The following is a 27,421-nucleotide window of genomic DNA, read 5'->3' as shown; positions in this document are numbered from 1 at the left end:
TCGCTAGGCCAAACCAATTTAATTTGTTGGTTCTCGGATTTTTTCAGGAAAAAGTTGAAGCGAGAGGGCGAAAAAAAAATAAAAAAAAAATTAGTCGTGTGGTAATGCCACGGATGTAATAAGGGGACTGTTATGTTATACCACCTGTATATCAGCCTCACATGGACCTCCAAAGGAAGGTGCAAGACAGGCAAACACCTGGACATGGAGAAGGACAGTGTAGAAGGGAATTAAGGCAGCCAAATAGACCAGGCACAAAATTAGCTCACAGGGCAATTATTATATTAATCTGGTTTGAATAAACTGAGATGATTCAACAGTCTGAAACCGCAGTCTTTATTGAAAAAGACAGCAAATATAGCATTGTGACCATATCAATAGAATAACAAGCTATAGGTATGTAGGTTATGTACTTGCATTGAAAGTCACACAGTAGCATCTTCACAGGAGCTGACAAAGGGCAATTGGTTCCATGTTTGGTATAGTGTACGATCCTCAGCCCCATCACCAACTGGTGGTGTTGTCTGTGAGATGAATACCTGGAATGTAAATCAAAATAAGACATTTTTAAATGTAGACATATACAGTTCCTTTATTTTTAACAGTTGCAATCTTCCAGGGTTGGACAAGGCCTATTGCCTTCTTGCACAGAGCAAGTAAAAGCACTGTTTGGGCAAGTGCATGTTGGGCAAGTATTTTTATGCATTGCGCATTATTGGAGCAAAAGACACACAATTTTCATCAAATAAAGATATTATATTGATGCCAGTCAAAATATGCCCTTTTTGTCAGAAAAAGTATCTCATTTAAACAAAGCAAGCAACCTTATGCATTGCTTGGAGTGTTTTTTTCCCCTTTGGAAAAAACAAACAAACAAAAAACACAACAAAAAGTAACGTGCAAGTACAATGCATTTGGTTTGGGCAAGTGGAAATAATAGTGTATTTGCCTAAACTTGTCCAACCCTGTACGATGTCATCACCGAGCCGGAGAAGAAGTAAACAATAGGTCACGTCAGTGATATAACCCCTCGGTGTTTGACGGACGGTGTTAAGTGATGCAAATCGAAAATTTATTCAGGGGAAGTGCATAGAATGTCAAAGCAGCTGAGAATACCGGTATGTGATGCATCACATGCCGTTGCTTACTTTCTCTCCGGCTCGGTGGAACTTCCTGACTGACAAGAAAGATGGCGGCGCCCTGTGACCATGTTTACCAGGGCGCATCATTCGAAAATGTACTTTTATCTAAACTATCCGGCGCAGTATCAAACTTCTCTATACATTGCTTTACGTGTCAACACCCACGCGACGAAGTTTTGAGTAACTTTGAGGCCCGCAAATGGGTGGAAAGTACATATTCATTACGAACTAGTTCTACTTTGACCAGGATTTTTCGGATGGCTAAAACGTCAGAGTTTTGGTTGCCCTTGCCCTATCATACACCAAGCAAATAATATAGTTAATAAAACCCACCTGCACAGACTCTTGGCTGGTTATTGAACTGGTTCTGTCGAATAAATCCCTGAAGTTCTCTTCGTCTTCGACTTCGGTGGCAGATGGACACTCCCAACTGAAATAACTCCCGGTAGCCCCAGGTGGTTTATCACTCCCAGACGTTCTATCCCACCCGATTATATTTCACGTATTATCATACACTGCCACATACAAGCATTTTAGGGTTAGGTTTAGGGTTAGGGTTAGGGTTAGAAACAAAAAACTAACATCAAAAAGATAACTAGCTCCGTTATATGGCGGTGGGCTCGATAGTCTGGCTAGTGGGAGCGTGCCGACCGGGGAGCGATTGGGGTTGGGAGCGACAATCTGGGAATCCTTCGACTTCTGTTATCCTGTCGACGAGTTTCTTGTTGTTCTTGTAAATGCGTACTATGCCATACACTGGCTGCTGCCCCGGGGGGTTGCTTCTTCCAAGCGGGACCATAGTTGTTGTTTTTCTTTTTTAAAACGGCTACCCCACGACTCCACTAATTCCACTAAGAGCCACAGGTTAGTGTGTTTCACCGCTGCTACTGCTAACCCACAGGGGCTTCAACATGCCATTATATGTTTGTCTGTAAAACCATTTGAATGTAACACGTTTCCTGATTCGCTAGTCGTAATCGGCATGTTGAAAGGAGTGGTTTCATTGGTTCTCTCCTTTCATGAAAACATGCAGTCTTCTGTTTTTTTTTTAGCGATTTCATTTTTTGGGGTATTGAAACTGATTTTTTTTTTTTTTCATTTTGATACAAAATACAAGCGGCGAATCCGAGAACCAACAAATTAAATTGGTGTGGCCCTAGGGAAGAAAGATGATCAGCTGAGGGAATGCACCTGGATCAATTAGGAATTAATTAGATGAAGGGGAGGGCGGCAAGCTTCTTGACTACCATGGCCTGGCCAGAACTGACGTTAGTACTTTAATTTAAGCAGTTCCAGTGCATGATGTGCATAATGCCCTCTGTGCATAAGTGGTGCAAGGTTACGGTAAGAGCAGATTACAGTTGGCTAGTAATAGGAGTGCTTCCTCTGAAGTGAACCCAAGGCTGTTCTGTTCTCCCCCTTATGATCCAAGTGTCTGTCTCTGCACATGCCCAGAATGCACCCTTTATGTCCCATGTTAACGCTTTCTGTGCCAGACAAGACGTGCGTCTTGAGCTTCAGTGCCATATCTTTTTTCAGGGGGGTGGGGGGGCTGTAGGGGGTAGGATAGTCCTTGCTGCTGCTGCTGGTTTTATTTTTTATATTGAGCCTTTTAAGACTTGTTTGCCTAGTGCATGAGCACTGCACAACCAACCGCCTTGTCCTTTGCAGCCTGTGTAGATATATTTTTGTTGTATTGTAAACATGTTAAGCCGTCATGCAGTAATGTCATGCCAAAATGCCCCCCCCCCCCTCCCAACACCCCCCTCCCCCCACAGCTTTGCTTATTCTGCACCAGTCCTGCATGTTGCAGCTATTGTCACGATTTCACACACACGCGCGCACGCACGCACGCACGCACACACACACACACACACACACACACACACACACACACACACACACACACACACACACACACACACACACACTCACAGTCTTATCCTTGAAACTTAAGAATTGGTCTGCCGTAGGTCCTGAAAAAGTGGGTGGGATTAGCTCAAACCACTTGGGTTACGATCACTACTTAAACACTCACCCACACGAAAGAACCCATTTTATTGGTAGATTTACTAATGTCACAAACTGAGAGGGTAGCATATTGCTAGGAGGCTGATGGATGCCAGAATTGTCCTTCAATCTGTCCTGTGCAGTACTGCACAATCAGTGGCTGTCATGGGTGAACAGTTAGGGACTCAGGCTTATAGCCGAGGATTACAGCTTCAATTCCGAACATTCCCAACATGAACCACTCCCAACACGTGTGTGAGTGATTAACCGGTACTGTCCCTCATCCTCCATCATCACTGAGATACCCTGAGTACTGGGGCCGAGCTATAGGAAGGGCGAGTAGGGCATTTGCCCCTGGGCCTGTGGGGTCCTCCCGTACTGGTGGTGACGCCCCCATTATGACTTTGGCAGACCGTATGGGGAGTCGATATCAGTGTTTTGTCCCGGGGCCCTGTTTGCATTTGCCACTGCCTGAGCATGTACCGTCCCCTTTGCTGGTCCCTTCGGGGCTTCTGTTGGGCTGCCTACTTGGACAGAGGAGGCATAAATGCAATTTCATCCAAGGTCTGCTGTGGTGTGCCTGTCACAAGGACAATGGGACTTTACCTTTCACAGTGTACAAGGCACTTTGCAAAGTGTCTGGCTGTTTTGTAAGCTATGTGAAACAGTGGCTGCCTGAAGGTGTAGACTGCTGCAGTTAAAAATGATTGGGTCCGCCTTTGCCTTGTCCCTAATATGTGTCAGTAAACAAACTGATTTGCTTTTCGGAGATGAGAAGATGAGTTCAGGCACGGGGGATGTGGGAACAGCACCTTTCATGGGGGAAGTGTACTTGTTCTTGTTCTCTCGCTGTGCCAGTGATATGCCATCCATCTATCCATTTGAGTAGTTATCTATCGCTCTCTCTCAGGCCTGGAGCACCCCCTTGCACTTCCATGTGGTATGACTGGTGTGGCCCACCCCATTAACCCATAAGCGGGACACTGCTGTTGGGTGAGGGAGGGGGGCGGGGGTGTATGGGGTTGGATAAGGTTGCTGGACATGAAGGTTGGGTTTTCTGTAACCACCAACAGGTAAAAACAAAACACAAAATATCACTTGTGTAAAAAATATATACATGTCAGAAAAATCAACAAAAATTAAAAACAGAAAAAAAAGAATAAAATCATGCAAGCCTGGTTTTACCATTAAAGCATTATACATTTTGGAAATTGAAGTCTGTGGTTATTCATTTATTTTTATTTGCTCTAAATGTGACATCAATCAACAGTGTTTTTCAAACTTTTTTGAAAAAATTATGAGGCACACCACCAAAAATGTTTAACAACAACAAAAAACAAATGAATATACAGTATAGGCCAAAAGTTTGGACACACTTTCTCATTAAAACGCCTTTTCTTAATTTTCCTGACAATGTAGGCTACAGTATGCCTACTATTGTAGATTCTGGCAGAGGGCATCAACACTGGCAATGAACTGTCCATAGAATTATGTGCTTAACACAAAATATCAATTCTAGCAGTTATGCAACAGCAGTGTCACCTGTCTATGCCCTCTGTCTCCAGTGTCTAATTGATGATGTATGCTATTCCACGGCACTTACGGCCCAACAGTGCAAAATTGATGTTCTGTGGCCCTCGAGGATGAGAGTTGGGCCGCATCCCTATGGTTAAGAATCCCTGCACTAGACAATATTATTTGCAGATACCTGTAATTGTCAGGTGTGCCAAGGAGAATTGTCCAATTTCACCTAATTGGTCAAACTTTTTTTTTTTTTGTAAACTATCACTCACGGTGCACAGTGGTTGAAAAACACTGATTCAGCACCAATGACATTGTCAACACAGCAGCGCCCCCTGCCCCTGTGTCCACAACATCTGAATATGCGTGCATAGAAAGGCCCCCCCAAAGGTGAATTTTTCAAGGATAGAGTTCGAGTTCGAGCTAGAGTTACTTTCTTGATTAAGGGGAAAACAAAAGTGTGTTAACCCTTCACGGTGGAAATGAATGAGAGAGAGAGAGTGTGTGTATATCTATGTGTGTGGGTGTGTTGAGTAGCTTGCACATAATACACATAAAGAACATTGCACGACAGGCAGACGTGACACATACACACACACCACAGAGGTCAAAGTCCAGGGAGAAGAATAAAAAGACCAAAAAGGATGCAAAAGTATTCTGAAGGGTGTAGACAAAAAGATTTGTAACATGAATTGCCGGTATGTGGTGAGATGAACAGTTGTATTTGGTGCATACGCTGTGTAATGAAGTAAATTGTCTATCAGGTGGATAATCTCTCCGCTGAGGAGCTGTTTAGCCTGGTGAGTGGTGACACGCCCATACTACTTCTCTTCATTAGTATTCATGGTCTGGAGGTTCTTTTCTGGGGAGGCTTTAGTCAAAGAGGGTGGAGTAATGAAGAGGATTCAAAACACGCCCACCCAATGCAAAAGAGTGTGCTCAAGTTGGGAGTGCTTTCCAATATGCGACCTTGCCTCCTCCACTTGTGCTTGTGGCCTCGCCCCGCCTCCTGGCCCCTCCTCCGTGGAGAAAACGATAAAGTTACCCAGCTGTCAGCCTAGCCACAGCAACTTTTGAGAGACTATTTTTCATTCACCATCCCAATTGCAAATGAGAAAAAGATTTTACAATTGAGCTTTTGCAAGATATTGAAATATAATGCTGTTGTCAGTGATGTCATCATGACATATTACTTCCTGGTACGAGGAAACAAGCACAAGTGGAGGAGGCAAGGTTGCATATTGTAACGCACTCAAGGTCTCCTAAGGGTGCGTTGTCCCCTCCCTCTGATCTTTTTGAGGTGTTTGCACAAGAAGTGTGCTACCGCCACCTACAGCGTTAAGGGGACTCCATTTATTCTCAACCTCAGGACTCCGAAGGTCTCCTAACCGAAGGTCACCTAAAGGGGCGTTCACCCGACATAAAGTGGATACCAGAAAAGAACTAGAATGACGTATCTCTGTCTATTAGATCTCTGCTTTAGTTGTCCACCAGCGGCCGACCAATAAGCAAATGATTCGGTGAGAATTGTCCAATCGTTTCAAACCAGAACTGAGTGCAATCCTCACGCCCTTCTAACTTCATCAGGTCAAAGAACCTCAAGACCATAAATAGGAATGAGTTGTCTGAAGCAGCAGGCTCAAACAAACTCTGACGGACACACACACACACACACACATACACACACACACCTCATGGCCAGGGGCCTGGTTACCATCCATGATTGGTTTTGTTTATATTTCACTTGGGTCATGTGCTTTTTAAAAACCTTCAATTGACTGAAGAAGACGCAGGCTTGAGGCGATGGGTTTCGTAAATAACATTTATTCAGAGCAGATGGTCATTGATGCAGTCACTGCAAGCACACCACTGTCCCCATTGCCAGCCACAGTAGGGATCATACAAGTCAATGGCAGAACGTCAACACAACAAACGGCCCACACGTGAGCAGTGCAGAAAATAAACAAACTTTTTTTTTTTTTTTACATCTCTGCAAACAGGTAAATTGAAACAGCTTTTCATTTATTTTATTACTTTTGTAACTAACCAAACAATATCTCTCACCACAACAAGTTTTGACCATTTTTTCCTCACAATTTTCAAATGTTTCCGTTCTTTTTTGTAATTATTTTTCTTTCCCTCAGAGGTTGACTCCAAAGGGAACAAATGAAACAAACAAATGAATACAGACAATTATTGAAAAAAAATGGCTGAATAGAGGAATGAGGAATGCAGAAACAGATGTATTTATTTTATTTTTTGTTCTTTAAAAAAGGGGGCATGAATGAGGTTCCACAGCGACAAACATCCATCTATATGTACAGGAGAACCACAGAGAAAAAAGAAGTGTGGGATGGTTGAATGACTTGGAGGGGTGGGTAGAAAGGCAAAGTTCGCATCTTGTTCAGGAATCAGGGCACAAACTGTCACAAGAAGAGCACTGGTCGATGACTCTGCTCTCACATCCCTTGTCTCCATGGTAGAACCAGGTCTGGTCTAACCACTTGTGGGGAAAATGTGGTCTGAACAGCAATGTCCACAAAAATAAAGACAAATTCACACACAGACACACACATATATACATAATTCATGGACCCTTGTAAGATGACAACAAATGAGAACACAAAGCAAGGCACATACATGTTTTTTAAAAACTTAACATTGCATAATATACAACTTATCATCATGACACTACGTAAATACTTGATCACAGAAAAAGGAGGACAGAAAAGGGGGAGGGGTGTTTTCTTTTACAATTTATTTACCTCTTAACACTGGGAGAATCGGAGAAAGAGTTCTTTTCATTTTATTTGCTTTCCCCAAACATATGTACTCTAAAAGCCCTCTGGATGCTCCACATTATTACTAAATACTTTAGTTGTTTTGATCATATATAATTTATGTTTACATAAATATCACAAACATTCTTTCAGCCTAGCTAACTAGAAAAAAGAAATGCAATCTCTGGAACTATTGCAGGAATGCTGAGCAGTGGAGGTAACGTCATTACTTTCCTTTTTCTTCCAATGGTGTGGGTTAGTTGATGTTTGCTCATTATTTGTGGTGAGTGGGAAATGTTTTGCCTTGTCTCCCTCTCCTGGGCCGCTCATTTATATTGTTCCACGCCAACGGCAAACAGAAACACACACACACACTGATCACCATAAGACCATCTCCTGGATACTGTGGCATTCTAATAATAAGCTCAGTGATTGTCATGGCAACATCAGAGATGGTTAGCAGAATAGAGAGGCAGTTGGAGCGCTTTGCAGACAAATGAGATAATGACATTTGGAGCCCCATGAGAGAGAGAGAGAGAGAGAGAGAGAGAGAGAGAGAGAGAGAGAGAGAGAGAGAGAGAGAGAGAGAGAGAGAGAGAGAGAGAGAGAGAGAGAGAGAGAGAGAGAGAGAGAGAGAGAGAAAAGAGATTAGCGTCAGACTTCTCTTTAAGTTAAGCAAGTCACACTCTCTCAAATGATGACCTCACAGGCAACTACATACAACTGAATAGAGTACAGGAAAGAAAATAAATAAAGAGAGAAGAGGAAAGAGAAAGAGAGAGACTGTAGATGGAGAGCCGTATCAGATATCACAATGAAAAGAAGACACAGCCATCCAAACAGTTCACAGGTGCAGCAAAAAGTGAAGTTACACTGGATGTGACAGCCACTGCCATTGGCCTCAGTTAACAATCCAAATGCCTCTCAGGCCATCTAAAGCCATCAGACAAAGAAATAAACAAAGGAATGAGCGCAGATGAGGCATTGCCAGTTCGTCATACCACGCTGCAATACACTACACCACCACCATCACCACAATATACTACACCACAGCCAGTGAATGAGGAATTACACCATGGTCATATGTGATGGATTTACTGAGCCACACTTTCACTCTCCTTCTCTCTGTGTATCTGCGATAAGCCCACCCACTACAAGGCCAGAAGAGGCCGGTATAGCTAGCAACCCATCCACACCACGCCCACACCCTCTATCAACCAGCCCCTCATCTTGCACTTGCTCGTGTCTTTTTAGCCCTTCCACGTTAACCCAATACAGCCACCCCAGCAACTAGGCCACTCCATTTTGAACATGGGACCTTTGTTTTTTTGTGCTTTGTTTTTGTTTGGCCCTCAGCAGAAGCTCCTCAGCAGACATTCCACCACACCACTTCATCTGACAACAAGGGGGGGAGAAAGAAACGGTATGCCTAAGCATGCACTGTTCATGCATCAGACAGGCCAGTGGTGCCACACAAACAAAAGTGTGTGTTCACCCTTCACGGTGGAAATGAATGAGAGAGTGTGTGTGTGTATATCTATGTGTGTGGGTGTGTTGCTCTTCTTCTTGTTAGCAGCGCTGAGGTCACCTGTCACTTTTAAGGCACACAGGACACTGGCCAGGACAGGACAGGGGGCAGGAGTCGGGCGGGAGGGTGGGGCGGCGGGGGGTGGGGCGGTTGGGGTGGTGCAGGTTCAGTGGTTTTTGGGAGTGGGATTGGGGTCTGTTAAGGGTAACATTGGGCCGAAGGCGTTGCAGGGTTGGTGTGTGTGTGGGGGTTAGAGTGGGATTGTGGGATAAAGGCTGTTGGAATTAAGGGGGCCTGTGCTTGAGGATGTCGCAGATTCACGGAACTGCAAAGCTAGAAAGAATGGTGACTTGAGAACCAGGTATTCCACGTACAGTATGTTTGAAAAACAGAGCTCAAAACCAAGACAAACAGAAATTGAGGTACACGTCAGTCAACATAGCAGACAACACTCTTCAGCAAGGTAAAGCCAGTGCCTCAACACATCAACTGTTTGATTCTTTTTTTTGTCCTGTTTGGTTATATAGATATTTAGATATATTTATATATATATATTTTGTTTCTCTGCATGTCTGTCATTCTTGACAACACTTGGAACATTTACCATTAAATTAAAAATGTAGAAATGTTTTGTATATATATATATTTATATATATATATGTTACTGTACTAATGCATGACTCTCACTATGAGATTTTCTTTAATATATAAACTTTCCTCATGCTTACAATGTACACATACCATATTATTAATATTATTATCAACATTATCATTACTCCATACTGATTTTTTTCAATTGTTTTTGCTACGTATCTCACACAATAGCTTGAAATATTTAAGGGATTCTGAATTGTAAAAAAAAGAACAGAACAATCCAAACAAAGTTGACAGACGGGACAGCACATTTTTGTTTGTTTTGCCGTTAATCTTCTTTTTCTTTCTTTTTTTTCTATTCCACCTGAATGGTGATGGTGGTGGTGAGGCTTCTGCAGACGCAAGCCAGCCCTGCTCCTGCACAGCCCAGCCCCATAAGGTCTGACACATCTTTTGTCAGGGGGGCCAGGATCCAGCACTGCTGCCCTGAGGTACGTCACCAGGGAGTTGTGCAGTCCGTCAGGGACAAGAGGACAAGAGGAATGGGACAGGAAGAGAGGGGACATACGTAAAGGGAGAGGTGTGGGGGTCCCTGTCCCCATGACACTGGAAACAAGATAAAGGAGACACAGGCCTAAAGGCGGAAGGGTATATTGTTGTTTTGGTCATCACCAAGGTTTTGGATGCAGGGCTTGTTTTTTTGGGGGGCGTTGGAATGGAGTGGGGTTTGTTAAGGGTTTTCGGGAAGTTGGTCAGTCATACATAGTTGTGCCCTTGTACCCTCCTGGGGTCCTGAGGTGTTGCCATGGCCTGGCATGCCTGCCTGTCTCTCCTTTCCTCTCCTCTCCTCTCCTCTCCTCTCCTCTCCTCTCCTCTCCTCTCCTCTCCTCTCCACTCCACTCCTCTTCGCTCTACTCCAGCATGGCGTCCAGCTGGTCGGCCAGGTCATCAAACATGCTGCCAATGTCATCCAGGATGCTGCCTGTGCTCTTCTGCTCCACCACAGAACTGCATCCGAGAGAGAGAGAGAGAGAGAGAGAGAGAGAGAGAGAGAGAGAGAGAGAGAGAGAGAGAGAGAGAGAGAGAGAGAGAGAGAGGAGCCATGGCAGCAGACAGAGAAAGATAGAGGTAAGCGGATAGAAGTGATAGAAAGAAAAGATAGAGACCGGACAGAAAAAAAAAACAGATCGAGCAAAGGATAATTCATTGGCTTAGTTTGTTTGTAGTGTGTATGATAATAAAGCAAAATAATAAGGTTGCACAATATTGCACAATTATACACAATAGTACACAATTATTAACAGTATTATATTGTTGTTGCTAATGACAACAAGGCATTTCAACCATCTATTGAAATCTATTCTAACTTGTCTATCGGTTCAATGTATAGAGAGCTGGAATTTAGTTTTTTGTGCAAGTAACCATGTAGCTTGGATATCTTTGCTGTAACTCTGGCCTATCTGGCTGATTTTGTGAAGTGATATTGTAAACCCAAAGGGTATGTCTGATTGCCTGCTCATGTAATGCCTCTGTATGCTAGAGGCTGATTGTCTGCTCATGTACTGTAATGCCTCTATGCTAGAGGATGAAGCTACAAAGTCAATCAGACCCCCCTTTCCTTCGCTCTCTGTGTATCTCTACTAGTGCAACACACACCGCATTAGGCTTTATTCCACATGCAACCCAGCTGTGCTGGGCCGTGTCATGTCGAGTTGAGTGGTGCTGTTAAGCCAGTCCGGTTTGAGTTTCCATTACAAAGCGTATAACCCGGAGTATGATTGGAGTTACGATTTTGGTGTTGTCATGAATTATTACTTTACGTAGGCTAGTTGACTTGACGTAAGCCAGACAGATACCTCATCTATCGAAGTAGGGTATAAATAGTTTCAGCGACATCATATTTGGATACTACAAACCCCAACTCCGGTGAAGTTGGGACATTTGGTAAACAGTGAATAAAATCAAAATGCTATCATTTTCAAAACATTCAATCTATTCATTAGATGGAGAATAGTGAAAAGACAACATATCAAGTGTTAAAACCGAGAAAAAATATTGTTTTAGGGCGCATATGTACTCATTTCTAATTTGATAAATCCAACACGTCTCAAATAAGTTGGGACGGGGATCAGTGAAATTTAGTAAACATCCAAATAAGATAAAACAACAAAGAACAACAAATGAATTGTACTGACGGACAATATAGGTGTCCAGGTATAAGATCATCACAGAGAGGCCGAGTCACTCAGAATTAAAGATGCAAAGGGAATAATTACCATAGTTATTACATACATTTTTGAATTCCCTTTGATTTACCACGATTGAGTGTATATGAGACATATTTTTGTTACTAAAATCATTGTATAGGTTCATGACATCATGAAATATATATTGGCTGTAGTCTCACTCTAGCACTCCAGGAATTAGAGCTATTGAAAATTGACCATATTAAGAATGCTTAATGCGTGCAAATGATACAGGTGTGTAACATTCTCCTAAGCACCTGAGCTCACTTGAAATAGACCCAGAAGACATGGGAAACTGTCCTTTGCTTACAGAAGTCAGCAGAAGATGTAGAAGTCCATTCTTTTTGACAATAATAGAGCATTGCACATCCTGTGCTACAGTGAAAATGGACCATCCAACTTGTGTTAGTGCTAACTTCAAAAGTCAGCCTCCATGATGGCATGCGGGTGCAGTAGTGCACTGGTTAAGATGTTCTCACTCATCTGTAGAGTTAAATACAGTGCTGAATGGTATAAATGGGTTTTAAACTGCATGAAAAGCCACTCATGCATTATATTTTGAAGGGAGATCTTCGATTACTGCCACATAGTAAGGTCAAATTGCATTCTCTACTATGTTTTAACAGTTTGGCTCCATCATAAGGACCAGCATGTGATAAAATGGTGGGCTTTTGGTCAAGACCTGTCACACTGTAAGCACTACAGAAAGGAAAACATTGCAAAACATGACAAGGAATACACCCACCATTTAAGCTGGTGAAATCATGTCCAAGATAGGAATTAACACTGTTTTTTATATAAAATCATCTCATCGGTTAATGTATTTAGCTGTTAAGTGTTGTCTTTTGTTTTGTTTTTAGTCTTCCTCGACATTTGCTGCCATTTATTGTCCCCGTCCCAACTCTTTTGAGACGTGTTGGATTTATCAAATTAGAAATGAGTACATATGTCCCCCAAAACAATATTTTTTCTCGGTTTTAACACTTAATATGTTGTCTTTTCACTATTCTCCATCTAATGAATAGATTGAATGTTTTGAAAATGATAGCATTTTGATTTTATTCACTGTTTACCAAACGTCCCAACTTCACCGGAGTTGGGGTTTGTACAATGTTTCATATTTTAAAATAAAAGTAAGACAGTGTCAAACTAAAGAGCATTCCAAGAGACTTCATCTGGTAGGCCGCCATGATTCTTTTTTTAATTAACCGGTGAGGACGAGCTGACGCACAGGATTCTGGGTAATAGGCAGCAAAAGACCCACACAAAAAACACTGGTTTTCGAGCTGTGCCGTGCTGTGTTGAGCTGTACAGGGTAGAAAACAAGCAGTGGAAAAGAGCCTATTGAGCTGTAGAAAAAGCTCAGCATTAATTGGTCCCTCATCCCGTTCTCTCATGCCATCCTACTCAGGCAAAGTGGTATCACAATCCGTTTCGCTTCGTTGTCAACCGCTATAAGTAATAGAGATGTACCATCTGCCACTGTCAAATACCTTGTGCATGTGTGAGGATAACTGGCTAATCAAACTTGATTCACACTACGACTAGGATTGCACGTTATGTTATTATGTGACTCACTCTTTGTGGCCGTCCTCCTTGATCTTGTCTTCTACGGCTTGCAGGGCGGCGGCCAGAGAGGCGCTGGTCTCCTCTAGCTTCTGGTGCACCTCCTCTGGCACCACCGGCGCTCCCCCTCCACTACCAGCTGATCCTGGACTGGCCACTGTGCTCCCTCCTCCTCCTCCTCCTCCTCCACTACCACCTGCCGCCCCTCCGGCTGCTGCGCTGTCCATGGACATGCCGCTGATGGAAGACCGAGGTGGCTTGACGGGGGGAGGCGTGGGGGAGGGTCCGGGAGTTTGAGGCGTCTGAGGGGTTTGGGGTGTCTGAGGGGTTTGGGGTGTCTGAGGGGTTTGGGGGGTTTGGGGGGTCTGGGGGGTCTGGGGGCTCTGAGCTAGAGGGCTGGGGGGTTTGGCAGGGGTTGGGGCAGGCATGGCAGGGACTGGGGTGGGAGGAGTTGCTGTGATTTTGGGTGCTGCTGCTGGAGGCTGCTTGGCTGGTGATGGCGTAGGGGTTGGCGGCCCGGTCATCGATGGGGGCACATTCTTCGGCTTTGGAGCGGTCGGTGGTGGAGCAGGCTTGGGGGAAACTGGAGGGGGGATTTTCTTACCTTCCACTGGGTCGAAGGAAGACAGAAATACAATGAATATAATATGATACAATACAATATCATAGGTAATAATTGTTGCAAGTCAAAAGCGTGCTCAGTCCTTTTAGAAAAATGAAAATGTGCTCTGGTGGGTGCTCTTTGGTTGAAAGTAATCGTTTATCCAAAATTATTTGAAAAGAAAAAAAGCTCTCTTCACCAAGGCACTTCAAAAAAGTATAGTTAAAAATGTCTTTATTGTAATGACATGTCCACTGTGTGCCCGCACCAACTTTGATATCGTATAACTCCTGAATGACTTAAAGGGACACTGTGCAGGAAATGGTCAAAAAAGGTACTGCAACTATGCTGCTCATTGAAATTGGGCTGCCTATTGCCAAATTTGATCTTTACATGAAAGTTTACTAAGTATTAAACAAATATTTTCGAGTATGGTCCAAGTACAGTCATTTTTGCAGCTAAAAATGGCTATTTTTGGAAATTCAAAATGGCGGACCATGGAGAAGATCCCCCTTATCGTATATGAAAACAGGATTTTTTTCCCAGTCATATTGAATACTTAGAATTTGATGCTGGTGGTAAGTGGAAGGTAACATTAGTGAATGGGCAGCATGAAATCTGGAAATTAACAACCAAAAATCTCACACAGTGTCCCTTTAAGCTATGACTACGAAACTTAGTGACTTTTCCTAAAATGAAGTTGGTTTATCATTTTTGTTGTTGCCATGGCAACGGTTTTCTGACAGGTATGTCCGACCAAAAATCACTAATCTGAATTTCATCAGTGTACCCTCCTTATTGCATACCACTTATGGTATAGTTATTCCATTACATTAGCATAACTTTACAAATTATAATATTAGCTTACATTTTTTTTGCTAATTTATGCTAATTTATGCTAATTCGATGACATCATCGCATTTAAAAATCAAATACCTACTTTTATCTTTACCAATGCATATTTCACCTCAATTTTATTTCTTTTTATTTCTCATTGCTTTTGTGTCTTACGTAGATCATGCCCTACAAATTTGGTAATAATGTATCCTGTTGTTAAGGGCTGAGTGCTTGCAGCGATGTTATACGAAACTGAAGCCGCTTTGCCATATCTACGACGTGATTTTGTCACGCAATATTTCATTTTTTTAAACATTTTCATTAGCATCAGAAACCCTTGTGTACATTTGAAGTGGTCTGATGCACATAATAACAAAAAAATATGTGCATTACCTAAGTTAGATGGAAAATACATTACGGTGACATTTTGGGCTATAAAACCAGGAAATGACATGATCATAATGACGTCATAATACCCAATAATGACACCAAACTGATGTCAATCATAGATTTTGGGCTGAAGATCATCTCCTCCAAGTTTGGTGGTCATACGCCATTCGGTTCCTAAGTTATGATGTCAAAAGAGGTCCCGGTCCCAGGAATGCCAAAAAAGCCCGGTATGGATAGGGTTAAATGAAAGCTTTAAAAATACTACACACGGTTTTAATTGAACTAATTGAGTAACAGTTGATCTAATCATTTGCTCTGAACTGTAAACATTGTACTGTATGTTCCTTTAACCAGCTAAAAATGTATTGTTACCAGAATGGCAATGACCGAGTCGTAGTGCATCACTAACGGCCCTGTGTTATATCATAGTAGAGTAGTATGGTAATTCACCTTTCAATGACTATTACAGCGTGCCTCAGATGGTACGGCTTGCATTAAGGGGCTACAATACTTATAACATAATTGTAAAGTCAAATACCGTATATCATGTGCAAAAGCTTTTCCATCATTGTATTCATGTTGAATATTGAATTCATAGCAAACTTGGTCACTGATGACCTTTGACCTCTCAAGATCAGAAGAGGTCATATCCAACTTACCGCCACATGTTAAAATAACGGTCACGAGTATGTACAAACTATGGAAGGGATGTCCTGATTTCATCACAAAGTGCACAAAATCTTGATATATAGGAGCTTAACCGCAGTACTACTTAAGTTGCACTGCATTGTTTTGGTTTCCCTTTTTAAAAGCAGTGTATACACTGTAAAACATTGCAGCCATTTAAACATAAAAAACTAATTTGCCTTAAGCTTGTAAGTTAACTCAACTTGAGGCTTTCTTGATTTGAGTTAAGTCTTGAGACTCAAGTTAACTTATAAATTTAAGTAAGCAGGGCAACTTACACTGTAAATCATTGCAAGCCAGTTAGACGTAAACAGGTAATAATCAAACAAACATCAAGGTAAAAACATGTGCGTACCCGGACTGGCTGGTCCCCCAGGTCCAGGGAAGGGGACCTTCTTTGACGAGGGCACAGCAGCAGCGACCTGCTTCTTCATGTGCTGTGCCATCACGGGCTTGGGGGACACTGGTGGCTTCACCTTACGAGAGGTCTCCGTGCCCTGACCTCCACCCAGGTCAGCACTGTCCCTCCTCTGGGGCACCCCCTCCATACTCTCTTCCCTGGGCCTGGGATGCTGCTGCTGCTGGGGTGCTTGCTGTAATGCGGGCTCTCCCCCTCCTCCTCCACCTGACTCGGACGGCGGCCGTCGCTTGATGGTGCCGGTGCCGTTCTGGTAAGCCACGGGCATCTGTCCGTTGGGCAGCATCTGCATGGCGTCCTCGGCGTCTTTGTCACGGCTCTTGGGCCTCCGCTTCACTGTGCTGGACTCTGTCAGATGGAACTTGGCCCCGTTGGCCTGATGCTGATGCTGCTGTGACACCTTGCGCACTCGCCTCTTCAGGGTGGCGGTGGCGTCCACACGCGACAGTTCCTCCTGGGAGTACACGGTGACGTTCTCAGCCAGGAGCTGCGGCATCACCTGTGGCTGCGGCTCGTCTTGCGGTTGGTCCTCTTCGCCGTCACCTTTGTCCTGCCGCGCCTCCCCTGGCCCTGGCCCAGGCCCTGGTGCTGGACGCTGCTTGATAGTCTGGTTGCGTTCGTCGGCAAAGGGTAAGCTCTCGGATGAGCTGCCAGTGGACGAGCTGGACTGGCCCTCGGAGGCCTGTCTGTCGGAGGTGACGGGTAGGGGTGGCAAGGGCGGCGCAAGGTTGGCATCTCGCTGGCTCTTGGCGGCTGCCACCAAGTCGGTCACCGGCCCGCTGATGGTCCTGCGCCGGTTGACCACCTCGCCGTCTAGACCGATGGCGTCGTGCTGCTTGCACACCTGAGTAAGGAAAAATACTTCTCACTGTACGGTAGTACATTTCTTATACAATATTGTCCATCATTCAGAAGTTATTGACACCCAACGACTTAAAACTTCTAAATATTCGTACTGGAGCAGATTTTTTTTTTAATACATTGCATTGGCCATCCGTCACAATATGGAGATCAAACACAGTTAACATTTATTATTTAAAAAGTAATGAAATGCTAAATGTGTTACGATATCCATATGCCCCTAAAGACAAATTGACAAAATTACATCACTGGAGGAGTGGCTTATTGATAACTTTTTTGTATATCTAGTTCGATATTGTCCACAGTACATGTCTCAAAGTGTCACATGTACATCATTTGTATAAATACCTGTATGTGTACATACAGTAATTACAATGACATGCTGTGGATGACAGAGCTTCTCCACACTGTTTTCAGCTAAATCAGTGAGGATACAATGCACAATTATACCGGTAAATTACTCTTGTGTTTGACCTGAGGTTGTGACAGTGAGTGAAGCTGACTTTGACTTTGATTTCACTTCACTCTGTATTTCAATCATTTAGTTCCTGATACACATTGGTTTACCTGCAGAGGTGTCAAAAGTGCAAGTACAATAAAGAAACATGGTTTACTTCCACCACAGGAAGTCTGAGTAACCGGTAGACCTGTGTACTTGTCTTACCATCAGCTGACTACGCTGGTAGGATCAAGTTTGTGGTGGGTCCTCCTTGTTAGGTTTTTACTTACTTTATTGTCTTTTCACAATGCTATTATTACTATGGCAGATTGTCACAAAAGGACTTTTAGAAATGCACAACAAATACCTCTTTCTCTACATGTCTTCTGTTGTCCAGTCTTGCACTTTAAATGTCTACATGTGTACTGTCTATGTCTATACTGTCTATACCCATACCCAAACTATTTCTATGTCTGCATGGGAAAATAAGAAACGCAATTTCAAATTCTTTATATGACCAGTGCATGTAAAGAAATTGACAATAAAACCGACTTGACTTAACTTGTGTTTTTCAGTAACAACACAGTCGATCAACGATGCAAATGGTGTAACAGCTATGCAATATCATGTCCTAGTGTTGTAGTACTTACACCATGAATTTACTTTTACTTTTGACTCCTCTGTTTACCTGCAGGTAGTGTGGCACAGTCTTCTGCAGCGCCAGGCCCTTGGCGCCCCCTCCGATGGACGACATCTCCAGCATGGCCGCGATGCTCCTCACACTGCCCGCACTCCCCGTGTCCACAGCGGCGGCGCCACCCACGTCACTGGCACGCCGCTGCGGGTGATAGTTCACGTCCAGCAGGGGGCCCGAGCTCCCCGAGGGCTCCTTGGGCTCCTCGGTGAGGTTGGTGTTGGAGCTAGAGATGGCCGAGCTGGAGCGTTTGGGGGGCGGCGGCGGGGGGCCCTTCTTCTTGGGCCGCAGGGCGAAGGACTGGCTGCGGTTCACATTCTTGTCAGCTTGGCCACGCATGGAGTTACTGCGACCCACGCGGTTCTGCACCGTGGCGTACTTTCCACCACCGCCACCTGTGCCGCCGCCGCCGCCGCCATCAGGCACGCTCAGCTCGTCGCGATCCTGCTCGCTGTCCGAGGCAGCGTAGCGGTTCAGGCTGTGAGCGCGCTTCTTGGGCAGGCCGTGCTCATCTGGCTCGTCATCGCCATCCGGTGGCAGGCAGAGGAGCGGCACGGCAGGAGTGGGAGGCTGCTGGGCGTGGGCCGGTGGGGATGCTTCTGTCGTCTCAGGCGGCGCTGGAGCCACAGCCACGGCGGGCGGAGGGGGCCCAGAGTGGTGAGCAGCAGGGTGAGGGGGTGGCGGGTGTCCGCTGCTGGCACGGTGCGTGGGGGACTGGTTCATAGAGCGGGGTGACATGGACCTCTCTCCGTGGGCCATGTGGTGGTGTGCCGCTCCCCCTTTCCCCTTGGCCGGCGAGCCTGATGCCTGCTGCTGATGCTGGGTCTTCTTGGTGGGGGTCCCGGGGGGTGTGTAGGGGGGGCCTTCCCCCCGTGGGTGAGACTGCCGGGGCTGTTTGGCCTGATGTGCTCCTCTCTGGGCCCCGGCCTGGCTGCTCTGCCTCATGGTGCGGGCCTCTTTCCTAGGAGGCCCCGGGTGTGGAGGTGGGGGCTCCTCGCCCCCGTCCCGGCTCTTGCCCAGGCTGTTCTCCTGCATGCTGCGGGTTCGCTGGGCTGCTGTGGGGGGGTGAGGTGCAGAGGCCCCGGCAGAGGCAGCGCTGGGTCGGGCGTCGGGGATGGCCTGCTGTTGTGGTTTGGCCTCTCGCTGTTCACCCGGCCGGGTAAGGGCCGCCTGCAGCTCCCCGCTCAGCTCGCTGTCTTGGAAGGTGCTCATCTTGGGCGACATGCACTCGGCAGTGCTCTCGTAGCTGGGTGGGCTCTCGATGGACATCACTTCCTGCGGGGATGAGGAGAGGGGAGGCGGCTTCTTGCGGGGCGAGCTACTGCGGCTGTCGCTGGCTTTCTGAAGCTCAGCCAGCTTCTTCACGGCCAACATCAGCTTCTTCTGATGGCCTGTGCAGAGAGATATAAGTGCGAAAAACCAGTCAAAATATTGTTCAATATCTTCAGTAATTGGTAGCCGACACATTTGGAGAAGGTGCTGCGTCTACCCATGAACACCTTCCCTTTGTACAATATACTTTTTTTAGCGTGGTTTCAATCATCTATAGATTTTCTGAGTACCCCTGCAACTGCTAAATGTGTGTCTGTAGAAACCCTATTTTAAATTAAAAGCAGTAAAATGTGTGTGTGTGTGTGTGTGTGTGTGTGTGTGTGTGTGTGTGTGTGTGTGTGTGTGTGTGTGTGTGTGTGTGTGTGTGTGTGTGTGTGTGTGTGTGTGTGTGTGTGTGTGTGTGTGTGTGTGTGTGTGTGTGTGTGAAAGAAAGCGAGCGAGATAGAGTTTGTGTGTGTGAGAGAGAGAGAGACAGAGAAAGAGATACAGAGAGTGCATAATGTTTGTTTTCAAAGGTGTGAATTTGTTTGCATGTCAAAATAGAAATTAAAAGCATATTCTATAATGAGAATTACTTGAAATACATTAACTGCATGCTTATTTAGCGGAGATTCCCTTGCAATATATGTTCCATTATAGCTCTTTAACAGTCAGTGACCACGGACTCACTCTGATGCTTTATTGGAGACAAAATCAAAATGGTAAAATGATAGCTTACTCGTTTAAAGTAAAGCTTCATTAGCAACACATTTCTATTACACAGTAGGACGATACGCATAATCCAGGGCAATTACAGTGTATAGTTGCAATCCAGTTACATGTAATCTCACTGCATTCATTTAGCAATTACTAATTCCATTGCCATGCTTACCTAGCTTGGTGATACCGATCTCTTGCAGGTCTTCCCACGTGATGTCGGTGATGAAGTCGATGTTTTCGTAGCCGTTCTGTACCAGCAGCTGGTAGTACTGACTAAGGCCAATCATTGACAGCCACTCCGCCAAGTTGGCCTTACAAAACAAGTAATGAACACATGAGTGCAACCACTTTAGTGTCAATGTATTTAACTACCATTATCTATTAACTATAGTATAAGGGAAAGTCTTATAGGAGATATTTATTTGTTTAGAAATCATAACACGCTGATAGGTCAGCCCGAGACTGTTGCAAGCCAACAGAGAAATGTGTACCCGTAAACAAACTCACTCTGCTTTCGGCTTTTGGCGTAATGGTTGGCAGGACCAACACCCCCCCTCCAAAAAAAACCCCTCTCTGGTTCTACATGATTCACGTGAATGACCTAATTGGCCAGGAAAAAGGTGACTGTCACCAAAAGGTGACGAGTTTGCAGGTATGATTATTGGAAGCATTACGCGTTGGTTTTGTCTAAAAAACGTCCTGGTTGCTTTGTTTCAAGCCATCTTTGAGGGCTGGCAAAGTGGCATGTAGACAAACAACAAGGTTTTCCGGTCCTATGGATACCCATGACACGAAAATGAGGCCTCTCTGATTGGCTCCCTTCTCCTGCTCTATAATAACAGCAATAGTAGTAGCATTTATTCACTCACAGGTTTTTGGTCAGGCAGCCACTCAGTGACACTGAGCTTGTTGATTTCGGTGGCCATCTTCTTGCGATGACCGGGCTTGGTCACGCCGATAGCCGTCAGATCCTGAAGCATGAAGACACACACACACACACACACACACACACACACACACACACACACACACACACACACACACACACACACACACACACACACACACACACACATACACGCACACACACGCACAGACACACACATGCCCAGACAGAGAGAGACAAACATGCAAGCCAAGCACGCACGCACATATGCACACACACCAATCTCATCATCTGTCTCCAGAGATATTAGACACTCCCTCACCCTCCCTCACCCTCACATGTGCACATACACACACATCACACAGAAATGAATAAAAGATTAACGTAAATAGACTTGGTGAAAAGCATGTGAATGCACAAACAGAGAGAACAGATACCTGGGCATCAAAAAAGATATCTGGGCATATTGGGTATATGTGCGTTTTCTGACATAATGAGAATGCAGGGTGACTTAAAAGAAATGGAGAACACAACAAAAGAATAATAATTGCTCTAGGTGATAGAAGAAGCGTCTCCAGACAGAGTGTACCCTTCAATATCAACACCAAACACGTTCAGACTTCACAATTGTTTTCTCTACACTTCAACTCTCTCAAACTGTTTTTTTCTTTCACTGCTAAACTGTTTTTGTGATTATGGTGTTACTGAGTTTGTCTGAGAACTAATTTGCTAAATGAGAAAGAAGCCGATGAGGTGCGAAGAAGTTCCTTTGTATAATTCATATATGCAAGTGAATCCAATAATAAAAGAATAAAGAACAAAATTAAAAGTTTAATTAAAAGAAGCAACACAATCAAAAGAAGATCACGCTACTTTTTCATTAGCTTGAGCTTTTGTAGTTCCCTTTTCATACTGAAAGAATCCACTGATTAATAACTTTATATGGTTGAATTATAGCGTGTAGATCAACATTTATCTGTGGTTTAAAAACCATTAGTCACTGGACCCCCTCCTTCATGGCCAAAGCCCTGAACAATTTAATCCTTGGTCTTTTGGCCTTTGTTTTAGCAGAGGGCAGACGGGGTGGAAAATCTCATTAGAACACAGCTTGACTTAATCGGCCGGCACTATCACAGTCATGCCAAGTGAAGTGTTGTAATTGTCCTGTTCCACTCTTCAGAGGATTGATAGCATGACCATTAGACTGGCAGATAAAAAACCCTTTTCTTTGAGTTTCTATTGAACACCACATACAGTGAGTGATATGAGAAAGTTTGGGCACCCTTTTGGAAAATCATCACATGATTTATCTCTTGTAGAGCTTTTGAAGCAGCAACTTCATTTCAACATATGCTAAACCATAGGGAAAGCAAAACATTTCAGTTGGGAATACCACTGCACTTTTTTGTCTGTAGGATTCAGAGACGGATAAAAAAGACCTCTATTGTTACACGGCCATCTGCTCTGTGACCACTAGGATGAGGGAACTGGCTGGAGCAAATCATGGACATTCACTTTCTGAACATGACTACCTCTCTATGCTGTCATAAAACATTTTCTGTGTGCAATTTCACAGTCATAGCTATCTGCTCAGAGGCAGAAAAATACAGGGATAGGCACAGGAGTCAGCGACACCACAGACAAACATGGCAGCCGTGGTAGCAGGAGCAGCAGGTGATGGACACGACAGAGCAGGGGGGAGGGAGGGGAGGGGAGGGAGAGGGAGGGGAGGGGAGGCAGGGGAGCGAGGGGAGGGAAGGGTCGAGGGTGAAGAGAGGGGACAAGGGTGAGGCAGTGGTGAGTGGTTGGTTCTGCTTGCCGCTAGTGATTTGGCGGTGGGCCCTCAGTAACAGGTTTGGAAAGAGTCTTCCTCCTGCCCACACACATGGTGTTGATCATATGATTGAGGATAGGTAGTAGTGGTGGTGGTGGCGGTGGCATTTGGTTGGTCGTGGGAAGGTTGAAAGAGAGGAAAACAGATTGGCACGACCAATTGGAACACCCAATCCTGCCCATTCACAGAAATGACAAGATGGTGACATCCACACAGCAATTTGCGAAGAAAGGTGAGTGTTCTATATCTTGCATGCTAGCCTCAGCTGGTACGGCATGTGGTGGGACACTAGTTGACATGGGGGGCTTTCAGAGGGGTTGTGATTGGTGACAGGGGACTTGAAAGAAGGGTAGATATCTCTTAGAGTAGGGTTCAATAGTGTTCAACCCAGTCTCATCCCAACTCAATGTCTGACTACCGTTGACCAGACTGCACTATTTGACGTTGAGCGCATACCTGCCACGTTGCATGTTGACTATGTGGCCTAAGCCAAGACCTTTCCCTAAGCCTAACTGTCAGTGACGTTAAGCTGCCACAAGGGGGCGCCTTTGAGGTGCATGTCACATTTTGTCTCCAAAGGCATACGTTAGACGTGAAAAATTGCAGTCTGGTCAAAGGTAGTCGAAATGGACGAGTTGGGATGATACACGGTAGGTTGGGGAGGGCTTACAAAGAACAAGAAGGGCAGACATACATGTCTCAAAGTGAAGTGAGGGTTTTAGGGGGTGCAGGGGTGTCACAGGGGGTCAAGGTTGAAGGGTCAAGGTCACAGCTCTTACCTCTGGGGTCATACGGCTAATGGTAGGAATGTCATAGCCCGCGCTGATGAAGTTTGGAGCGTAGACTTGCAGCTGAAATTCGCTCAGCCATTGGACAACAGCCTCTGAGCTCTAGAAAGAGAAGACAGGCGGAGGTCTATCTATCAGTTTTTGTTACATGGCACTGCCTCTGTGCCACCCATGGCCAAGGGAATCAGAAGGAGGGATTAGTTGAGAAGTGTATGGGTTTAAAGAGTAGTTAGCGCTGAAGAGGTTTTTGAGAAGGGAAAGAGTGTGTGTTTGAGTTCAAAACGGCCAATGGATGGGCAGGAGTGGTGAGTGTGTGTAGTGTACTGTGTGTGTTTGGGATGGGGAGGTTCCCTTTCTCCAGAACAACATCTCACTCCACTCCCACAGGAGGACCAAGAGCAACTCATCTTCATCAACGTCACAGAAACCCCTTTTCTCTTTCCTGTCCCTGCCAATCCAACCTTGCCTTTAGCTCCATAGCAATGATCTGCTCTGCTTCACTCAATCCGCTTCAGTTTGGTTAAATGCCCACTCTCTACTAACTGTTAACTCAGGGGGGCTGACAGGCCATTGGACTGGAGGCTGTTAGCCTAGATAAGCTTGACTAGAATGGCCCAGGAGAATGTTAGCTCAGACAGCCCTGAGACACAGGCAGGCCCAGGAGCATGTGCTCAGTTAAGGGAAGTGAAGTGGTGGTATGGCCTTGTGCTCTCTGCATCAAAGACAAAGTGGATGGATTTGACTACTAGTTTGTGTGTGTGTGCGCGCGCGTGTGTCTGTGTGTGTGTGTGTGTGTGTGTGTGTGTGTGTGTGTGTGTGTGTGTGTCTTCGTGCGTGCATGCGTGTGTGTGTACAAATCCACCTAAAGTGGTAGAAAAGCTTACGTAAACTAACATAACTGTTGTAAATGCGCTATGTAAAAATATAAGGAGCTCTTATTCAAAACGCAATATATCCTAAGTCAGACAAAATCAACCAAGTCACAGCTGTTGATACAGAAATACATTGAAATCAAATTCATGAAAGACATTTAAATGTCATTTAATAGCATTTTGGAAAAGATTCATATCTTACATATTTCATTAGTCATATTTGAAACCACCGGCAGTCTATATGCAGTAGAGAACTGTACTGTATGCTGTGTAGTCAGGATAGTGAATAACAACACAATTCTCACATTATTCACACGTTCTCTCCCATACATACGTACATGGCTACAGTGCTACACATGCAAACATGCTAACAGCGGGTGTTGCCCGTGAGCCTCTCGAAATCATCCTGCCATGACCTTTAGAGTTGGCAGAGGGGCCTCTTACTGCCCAGTGCTCGCCCACTCTCACTGCTCACTGTTCAGTGTTCACCACCTGCCCTCCCTTCCCTGCTCACTTGCCTTGCCTGGCCTGCCTACTTACTCCTGCTGCATGCAAGCCTTGCGGAGGTCCCCCTCTCTACATCCCCCTAGACGTGGGAGGATGCAAAGTATCATGCATGCTGCACAGCCAAGATATGGATGATGATGAGGAGGAGGAGGAGGAGGAGGAGAAGGAGGAATGAGCATGGTGATGATGAGGATAGAGATTTCAAATAGTAAAGAGATTTGGACAGGGAAGAGAGAGAGAGAGAGAGAGAGAGAGAGAGAGAGAGAGAGAGAGAGAGAGAGAGAGAGAGAGAGAGAGAGAGAGAGAGAGAGAGAGAGAGAGAGAGAGAGGGGTAGAGGGAGATATAGCACGAACAGAGTGGCAGATGGTCCTCCACAGCAAAGGCTCATACCATGTGTGTGTATCGCCAAGCTTCACAGTGCCTGCTGGTTGATCACTCACCAATTCCCACCTTAACTGGTTCACATAATCACTCACTCTTTCCCTCACATCACGCATCTCGCTCCTTAACATATTCAGTCATTTATCCCCTCACCCATTTACTCTCTCACTCACTCATTCACATAATATTCACTAATTCAACTATTCACTCCTTCACTTATTCATCCCCTCTCTGTATCTCTCCCTCCCTCTATTCATCCCCTCTCTCCCTTTCCTGTCTTATCACCTGATGCATCCGCCATGTAGCAGTAAGCATGTTTCAGCCACGACACATTTCAGTGTTAAACAGCCAGCCAGCTGCTCCCCCTCTCTTTCCTTCTCCGAGATCTGCTGTCACTGCTGGGCGCTGGTGATAATTGCTGCTCACAGTGAAGACTACTAGTGAAGGGGGACAGACAGACAGACAGACAGACACTCTAGGCGCATTCAGGCCGACAGAGATAAGAACCTCGTTAGTGCACCTTCCTGCACCTAATCGTGAAGCTGCCGGTTCTGGAAAGTTAGTTCGGAATGCGAACCGGAAAAATAGTTGTTGTTTTTCTCCGCGAACCGTGACGACCACATGGACGTCAGCAGCAGGTTAATCCAGGTAAAACATAGTCACATATGGAAAAGTTTTAGCCTGGTCCTGAATACCATTTCATTTCATATTCATCGTCCGGAGGTTGTTCGATCTGACGCAATTGCAGGAAGCGGGAAGGACATTTTCGGAAAAATCAAGATAAGTTGTTGAACAAACATGTCTCACGTCTATCTTTGGTGATGTAGGACCGTTTAACAGACATGTATTCTGTCATCCTACCGTTGGATACAATTACAACGTAGGACCTTTTGTCAGAACACCAGCCAAATCCTGCCGCTCAACATCGCTCCACAGAAAACAGGTACCAGACATAGTGCGGAGCCAAGTCTCTTGGCGGAAGTACGTAGGATGGTGCGCGAGGCTAGAAAAGTTCAGAGCCCAGTAAATGCCAGTGGTTCGCAGGTAAGCACTTTAATTCCGAACGTAACTGATGTGGGAACGGGGACCAGGGACCGGCTACGTTCTGGTCGGCCTGAAAACAGTATCTGATGCGCTGTTACTGTCCCAAGCATTACATGAGCGTCATGGAAGACATGATCTCATCTCTTTATATCAGCTTTGTGTGGCGTTTGTTACCATCACACCATGAAGACGATGATGCACGTTTGAAAGTTCTCAGCTTTGCTATGTTTATGTTTGTCAACCCACATGACACCCCTGTGACTCTAAGGGTGATTTGGGTCCATGCTCATCATAGAAAAAAACTTCACATAGCAACATCCTGAAGTTCTGTTTTTGTTGTCCATTTTTTGTTTCTGGGTACTCATTGAAAACAAAAATACTCAAAGTAACTGAGACAACAACTGAAAAAATAGATAAATGAATAAATGAATAAATGAATAAATGACTGCAAATGATGCGATCACAAAAAAGCAATAGCTATGGAAGCTGTCCTGAAGCCGAAATAAAAAACTATAACCACAGGCATCACAACAGTCAAAAATGGACATGACAACCTTCAATAAATCCATGCATCCATTCCAATTGACTGAGAAGACGTGTGTGTGTGTGTGTGTGTGTGTGTGTGTGTGTGTGTGTGTGTGTGTGTGTGTGTGTGTGTGTGTGTGTGTGTGTGTGTGTGTGTGCGTGTGTGCGTGCGTGTGTGTGTGTGTGTGTGTGTGTGTGTGTGTGTGTGTGTGTGTGTGTGTGTCTGTGGGTGAGTGAG

At 44.9% G+C, this 27,421-nt stretch overlaps 1 protein-coding gene across 4 annotated transcripts in view; it reads right to left on the bottom strand.

Moving 5' to 3' along the window:
- Nucleotides 1-10,282: 10,282 nt before the first annotated feature.
- The window catches only part of caskin1 (CASK interacting protein 1), a 159,924-nt gene continuing 142,785 nt past the window's right edge, over nt 10,283-27,421 (bottom strand). For 3 of the 4 annotated variants that reach the window (XM_063219610.1, XM_063219620.1, XM_063219637.1), the window contains 7 exons: nt 23,845-23,955; nt 21,215-21,316; nt 20,518-20,656; nt 18,309-19,705; nt 16,258-17,164; nt 13,400-13,997; nt 10,283-10,583 (listed from right to left, as the gene is read on the bottom strand). In XM_063219610.1, the coding sequence (XP_063075680.1) occupies nt 10,487-10,583; nt 13,400-13,997; nt 16,258-17,164; nt 18,309-19,705; nt 20,518-20,656; nt 21,215-21,316; nt 23,845-23,955 (3,351 nt within the window). In that variant the 3' untranslated portion in view covers nt 10,283-10,486. The remainder of the gene's footprint in view (nt 10,584-13,399; nt 13,998-16,257; nt 17,165-18,308; nt 19,706-20,517; nt 20,657-21,214; nt 21,317-23,844; nt 23,956-27,421) is intronic. The other variant, XM_063219629.1, reaches the window with a different exon arrangement.

The sequence above is a fragment of the Engraulis encrasicolus genome, chromosome 2 (genome assembly GCF_034702125.1).
Source record: "Engraulis encrasicolus isolate BLACKSEA-1 chromosome 2, IST_EnEncr_1.0, whole genome shotgun sequence".
Lineage (NCBI taxonomy): Eukaryota > Metazoa > Chordata > Actinopteri > Clupeiformes > Engraulidae > Engraulis > Engraulis encrasicolus.
The sequence above is the reverse complement of the archived record's forward strand: the minus strand, read 5'-3'. Positions and strand labels throughout refer to the sequence as shown.